The sequence below is a fragment of the Podospora anserina genome, chromosome 1, assembly GCF_000226545.1.
Source record: "Podospora anserina S mat+ genomic DNA chromosome 1, supercontig 2".
NCBI classification, from domain to species: domain Eukaryota; kingdom Fungi; phylum Ascomycota; class Sordariomycetes; order Sordariales; family Podosporaceae; genus Podospora; species Podospora anserina.
Genome location: NW_001914855.1, coordinates 781,391 through 787,856, shown reverse-complemented (window position 1 = coordinate 787,856; position 6,466 = coordinate 781,391). Strand labels below are relative to the sequence as shown.

Sequence of the window (6,466 nt, the reverse complement as noted above, 5' to 3'; positions counted from 1 at the left end):
CTCCCCCCCTCTCATCAGTTCAACTTCCTCTGGGTCCAAAACTTCCCCATGTTCACACCCAACACCGAAACCGACCCGGGCCAAGGAGGCCGATCAGGCTTCAGCGCAACACACCACCCCTTCACTGCCCCCCTAACCGACGCAGACGTCGAGCTGATGGTTACCAACCCCCTAGCCGCAAGGGCAGACCACTACGACCTCGTCCTCAACGGGGTTGAGCTAGGTGGTGGGTCGAGAAGGATCCACACGGCGAAAATGCAGGAGTATGTCTTTAGGGAAATTCTCAAAATGTCCGACAAGGGTGTCAAGCAATTCTCTCATCTACTCGAAGCGTTAAGAGCGGGGTGTCCGCCACACGCAGGGTTCGCGTTGGGGTTTGATCGGCTCTGTGCGGTGCTCACAGGGACAGACTCAGTAAGGGATGTGATTGCTTTTCCAAAGAGTATGAAAGGGGAGGATTTGACGGTCAGGTCGCCGGGCAAGATTACTAGTGAGGAGTTGGGGACGTATCATTTGGCTTTTAGACCCAAGGAGGAGAAGAAGAAGGAATGAGAAAAGGTATTGGATAAGGTGGAAACAGATGTAAGATATCTTGTACACTCCAATCATAGAAGATCTCTTTCACCACTGTTGGATGCAGATGAGAAAGGATTCGAAACACAAAAGTGTTACTACCCTACTCTTCACCACCAAACTACTTTACAAGTCTATAAAATCCCCACCAATTATTACCCCAATCTAAACCCAATCTTATTTCCCGCTTTATAGCACCAACTTTCTATACAGTTGGGATCACGGAGAAAAAATATCCAGCACAGAAAAAAGCGAAGGACACACATACCTGCCTACTTCCCCCACCAACCCCCCTCCCAACGAAAGAGAGAGAGAAGCCACCACCTAGGGGTATCGAAGCTCCTCTTCTTCCCCTTGACAGAACGACCCCCGTCCCAGAGCTTACAACATCCCAAAAACAACCCCCGCCACCCCAACAACGACCCCCACCGCCCTCCCCCCCGACACCCCAGCCGCCCCCTCATTAACCTGCACCATCTGCGTACCATGCGAAGCAGAAGCCGTGGGCTGCACCCCAGAAGGGCTAGCAACACCCCCCTGGTAATACTCAGACTGATAACCACTAGCCACGCCATGCGCAGAAGCAACATCCCCCTCCCAGTCCCCATCACCATACCCGGCAGCAGCAGTAGCAGCAACACCATTCGCAGAAGCAACCGCCTCACTAGCCAGACCATGAGCAGAAGCAGCAGCATAATCCCCATAACCAGCCCAGCTCGAGGCATGAGCCTGCCAGTCAGGCGCACCACTCTGCCAGCCCTGCTGAGCCTGGTTGGCGTCCTTGTAAGCACCTTCGTTGGCAGCAGAGGCATAACCCGCAGCAGCCCCAGAGTAATACGAATGGTAAACCCCATTGTTGTCATCCCACCGGTCAGGGTCATCATTGTACTGCTGGCCCTGGTCCATATCGTCGCCACGCTTGTTGTTGTAGCCGTTGTTGCGGAACCCGGGAAAGAAGGGAGGGAAGCGTGAGTTGAAGTCATTGGTGAGCCTGTCGACGCGCTCCTGGGCGGCCTGGGCAGCGGCGAGACCTTGCTGGCGGCTGATTTCGAACTCGGCGTCTGGACGGATGCCGCCGAAGAACTGGCGCTTCGAAACAACAGGGGAGGGGGTGATCATGGCCTCGGGGGCGGCGTTGAACTTGGCCGCTGCCTCGCTTGCCTTGGGGAGTGCGAATGCTTTGGCGTCTTCCCAGCTGTCGCGCTTGCTGAGGGGGTGGGTCAGTATGTGGCGGGTGTTGTGGTGATTGTAAATGAGCTTACCCCATGTCGTGTCCAGCCAGAACACTGGCCGACGTCAGGCTGACCTGGGCGATGATGGCGGAGATCTTTCTGATATGCATATCGAAGATGGAAGCTAATGAGCGTGTTTTCTTGTTTTTAGGGAACGAAGGCGGATGGAAGCCGGTGGATGAGTTGAGAGGGTGCTGCTGATTGAGAGGGTGTCAACTGTCACTTTATACATCAACGGGCTACGGGGTTGCAACGTTTTTGCCTCATCATAATCACGGTCTTCACCGTCTTTGGTCAACGATGATCAAGACCGATTCAGGGGAATAGCACGCTTCTCGAATCATGTTAGTATGTGAACGGCGGGGGCTGAATTGTTGGGTGAGAGTCCGGGGCTGAACGGGTCTGGGACGGTGAAAGGTGGGTGAGCTCACAGTCGAGAGCATCGATGATCTGGGGCATCTGGTATGACTCAAAAACTGGTCTAACTGGGTTGAACGAGGAGTCCGTCCCTAATCATCACCAACAGGGCGATACAACAGCTCGTATTGAAAGAATGGCCACATGCCAGAATATGAGACGGAGCTCTCAAAAGGGATGTCCGTCAAGATGATAGTTGACAAGTGTCTTTGCAAGATGAATAAGTGTTGCTAGAATGCAGGTGTCATCATGAACGTCTGTCTATAGATCTGCATACGGACCGCTCCTGCCTCGATTAGAACCGCCCAGGACCGCTATCCTTTATCCACATGCCTTGTGAAAGGGGCAAGACATGTTTAGCAAGAGCGAACGGCTTGGCATGAGTCCATGAGCATACATAGTCCACACCGGTGAGGATTCTTCCCCAGTGATCTGTCACATCTATCAGTCAAGAGTTGAGCCATTTTCTTCACCTTATTCTGGCGCCAGGACCAGAAATAAATTTGACTTTTGTCCGTCAACCATTTCGGAATCTTGCTCGCTTGGTAATCACCTCGATTCAGTGCCCTCGCCTTTCCGACCCAAGGTTGTGGTCGCCTGGCAACGGGACGACTGTTGGGGACGTTGGGATGACCGTTGAATCGTTATCAAAAGGTCACGACAACCGTTAGCTCTGGAGATGTCATGCTCGCGACACGGTGAAGGCGGCTTTGCCGTTACTGGCGTTGACAACGGAGATGGAGGTTGAGTAGCCGTTGAAGATAGGTGTCCAAACGCCCGGAGATGACATTCAGATCTTAAAACAGAACATTCCCAGAGCAGAGATCAAGGATGTCAGTATAATACACCTCCAGCAGCTTTCAAACCACCAGCCCACCCCGACTCACCACACCACCCATCCCCCAACCATGCGCACCCAAACCCTCCTCACCCTCCTCCTCTCCCTCCACATCCTCGCCACCCCCATCGCCCTCTCCCCCTCCTTAACCGCCTCCCGAGCCATCTCAAACTACCACTCCCAAAACCTTCCCCCCGACCCCGCCTTTGATTCCGAAATCCAATCCCTCCTCACAAAAATAAAAGTCTTGGAGGACAAGAACATGGAAGACCCAAACCTAGACGCCCTCATCGACCGGCTCATCGACCGCCTAGCCGAGCGGGCAGCCAACAGCAAGAACAGCGGCCAGAAGAAGAATGACAACCAGAAACCGCAAAATATCATTTGTATCGGGATTAGTGTTTGTGATCCGATCACGGTTGATAAGAGTGATCATAGTGTGCATAGGCAGGGTAAGAAAAAGGAGGAGGAGAAGGAGGAGAGGGAGGAGGAGGAGGAGGGAGTAAAAAAGGGGAAGGGGTGGAAATGGGGCGAGAAGGAGTGGAAGTGGAAAGGTGGGAAGGAGGAAGCAAAGAAGTGGAGGTGGGGAGGGAAGGAGAGGAAGAAGAAGCCTGAGGGGAAAAAGAAGAAGGAGGAGGAGCAGGAGGACGAGGAGGAGGAAGGGGGGGCGAGGCGTCAGGGGAGGCCGAAGTTTTCTGGGTATTGGCCTAGACCGAATTACGGGTCTCAGAGGTATGAGGAGGGGGAGTATCGTGGACGTCAGGGGCAGCAGGGGCAACAGGGACAGCAGGGACAGCAGGGACAGCAGGGACAGCAGCACCAACCTCAACGTCCTCACCGCGAAGCTCAATATGCACAACCTCGTCCTGATTACCACCGCCGCCCTCAGCAACAGCAGCAGCAGCAGCAATCTGATCGTCCTAGAGTACAACCCGGCTTCCTACCCAGCGGTGAGCTTCCTGGTGGATATGGCAATAACCGCGGAGGAAATCGCGGTGGAGACAACGGCTACCACTTTGGTGAGAAAGGTTACAACAGCAACGGTCGCCATGGTTATGGCCAGCAGCGGTATGACGACGACCATAGTGGCAACGGGCGGCATCATCGTGAGGGATTCAACAATGGCAGCCGTCATGGTGGAGATTATCAGCAGACGCAAAGAAACAACGCTCATCACAGGGAGTCCAATCACGGAAGGAAACAGCATGATAACGAACCTTTCCACGTGTGGGTGGATCATGAGGGAAGACGTCGTCAAAGCGGTCATAGGGATCACAAGGGGAGCTATGTTGAGTGAAAATAAATGGGTGGCAAAAATGCATTTTTGGGTGGTGTCGTCCTTGTACAAAGTTGGGTGGCATGATTCTGTAGATTATTGTGGATTATTTTAAGAATACATATTGAAAAATAGGAAAGAATAATATAATGGTCAATGTTGAAGAGAAAGCCGGGAGTATTACTGATGATAGTTGTGGTGAGGCTGAGAGTTTTGAGAACTAATGCCTAGCCAATGACTGAAGAACAAGAGTCGTAATTTTTTTTACTCATCTTTCTGGTCACAGTCAACGTTGTGCCACATATACACACACAATGAACAAGGGGTATCATCATTCTCACATCTGCATCCCTCACATATACCCATTTTCTACTTACTGCCTCCCCTTCCCCAACCCCAAAACCTCAACAATGTCACCCTCCCCCTCCCCCCCCCTCTCCTCATCCTCCCCATTAACCTCCAACCCCAACTCCCCCACGCTCTTCCAAAACTTGCTCAAATGCCTACTCCCACTATCACACAAAATAGTCACAACCTGACTCCCCTTCGGCATCTTCAGCGCGGTCATCACCGCCGCAACACAGTTGATCGCGCTCGAACTCCCGACAAAAATCCCATCATGCTCCACCAACCACCTCGCCATTTTAAGAGCTTGGATATCCGTCACCCTTACGGCGTCGTCGATGAGCGACCTGGCAGACTCAAAGTTTTCGGTAATCCTGTTAATCCCAATCCCCTCCACCATGGTATCAACCTGCTGTCTCCTCCTCGTCCCTTCCTTCTCCGTGGGCGAGTACATCACCCCATGTCTAATCTTATTGTACAACCCACTCCCTTGAGGATCCGCAAGCACAACCTTGAGGTTCGTCAGCTTCTTCTCTTCCTTTAAATACTTCGTCACCCCCGAAATGGTCCCCCCCGTTCCAGCACCAGCAACAAACGCATCAATAAGCCCGCCCGTCTGCTCGTAGATTTCCGGGCCCGTGGTCTTCATGTGGGCCGTGTAGTTAGCCAACGACTCAAACTGATCGGCAAAAAACCCGCGGCTTTCCGTGTCAGTCCGCAACGTGTGTTCCTTTGCTCTCTGGCGGGCGAGGTTGACAAAGTGTTTTGGGTCCGTGATGGGCGCAGGAGTGACACGTTCCACCGTAGCTCCCAAGTGGTGGAGGAGCTCAGATTTCTCGATCGCCACGTCGGAGGGCATGCAGATGTGGCATTTGTACCCTTTCGCCCTGGCCAGGACGGCGAGGGAGATACCGGTTGATCCTACTGTGCCTTCGTAGATGGTGTCACCTCTGTTGGGGACCAAAAGGCCTTGCTGCTCAGCGACTTCGATCATGTTTAAGGCTACACGGTCCTTGGGGGAGTTCCCCGCGCCGTTGAGGAACTCTGCTTTGGCGAGGATGACGCACCCGGTTGCTTCGGAGAGGGAGCGGATTTTGACCAGGGGGGTGTTGCCTATCGTGCCGGCTATGCCGTCGACTATGCCGAGGCCGCGGTCGATGGTGGTGAAGGTGGATTCCCGGTCTTCGAGGGAGACGGGGCCGCTGAAGAGGAAGGAGTCTCGTCGGGAGGAGACGGTGGAGGAGCGGGCGAGCGAGTTGCGGGCATGGCGGTTGCGTTTGAGACGTTGCTGGTAGCGGTTTTCGAGTTCGGGGTAGAGGTCTTTGAAGCCGAGGGTGACGAAGATGCCGGTTATGAAGGCTACTGTCAGGGCGGCGGTGCCGTAGGCTTTTGGGTGGTCGCTTAGAGACATTTTGACTTGGGGTATCTATCTCATTGCTTCATGAGAGGGTCATGAAATGATGAGGAGGAGGAAGCAGATTATAAAGACATCCTCGAAGAGCAAACACGAGAAACCAGAAGCTCAAGGGCTTCAGGAACCAAAATGAAAAGAAGCTCCAGAGCTAATTGCAAATGTTACCGTGAAAAGAGAAAAATAGAGTTGATGTCATTGAGAGCTTTCAAGCTTCGTCGCCAAGAAGCCAATTCTCAACCCTGGTCCAACGTTCCAATGTCGTGAGATTCAGTGGGGGCCGCTTTTTTAAACCCCGCCAGATCCAGGCCGTTGAAGGCCGAAGACCCCTGCTGATGATGGGAGCTCGGGCCAACGCAAAAAGTTGACCCCCG

At 53.4% G+C, this 6,466-nt stretch overlaps 4 protein-coding genes across 4 annotated transcripts; 2 read left to right on the top strand and 2 right to left on the bottom strand.

The window, feature by feature from the left end:
• Window positions 1-48: 48 nt before the first annotated feature.
• PODANS_1_11190 (uncharacterized protein) lies at window positions 49-552 on the top strand (the record flags this gene model as incomplete). The annotated part of the gene is made up of 1 exon (XM_001908748.1): window positions 49-552. One exon carries the CDS (start codon window positions 49-51, stop codon window positions 550-552), a length of 504 nt encoding a protein of 167 aa, XP_001908783.1.
• A 402-nt stretch (window positions 553-954) lies between these two features.
• Window positions 955-1,915, bottom strand: PODANS_1_11180 (uncharacterized protein; the record flags this gene model as incomplete). Its single annotated transcript, XM_001908747.1, has 2 exons — window positions 955-1,780; window positions 1,836-1,915. 2 exons carry the CDS (start codon window positions 1,913-1,915, stop codon window positions 955-957), a joined length of 906 nt encoding a protein of 301 aa, XP_001908782.1.
• A 1,215-nt stretch (window positions 1,916-3,130) lies between these two features.
• On the top strand, window positions 3,131-4,357 carry PODANS_1_11175 (uncharacterized protein; the record flags this gene model as incomplete). Its single annotated transcript, XM_001908746.1, has 1 exon — window positions 3,131-4,357. The coding sequence occupies one exon, from the start codon at window positions 3,131-3,133 to the stop codon at window positions 4,355-4,357; it is 1,227 nt and encodes a 408-aa protein (XP_001908781.1).
• A 352-nt stretch (window positions 4,358-4,709) lies between these two features.
• PODANS_1_11170 (uncharacterized protein) lies at window positions 4,710-6,092 on the bottom strand (the record flags this gene model as incomplete). The annotated part of the gene is made up of 1 exon (XM_001908745.1): window positions 4,710-6,092. One exon carries the CDS (start codon window positions 6,090-6,092, stop codon window positions 4,710-4,712), a length of 1,383 nt encoding a protein of 460 aa, XP_001908780.1.
• Between the last annotated feature and the right edge of the window lie 374 nt (window positions 6,093-6,466).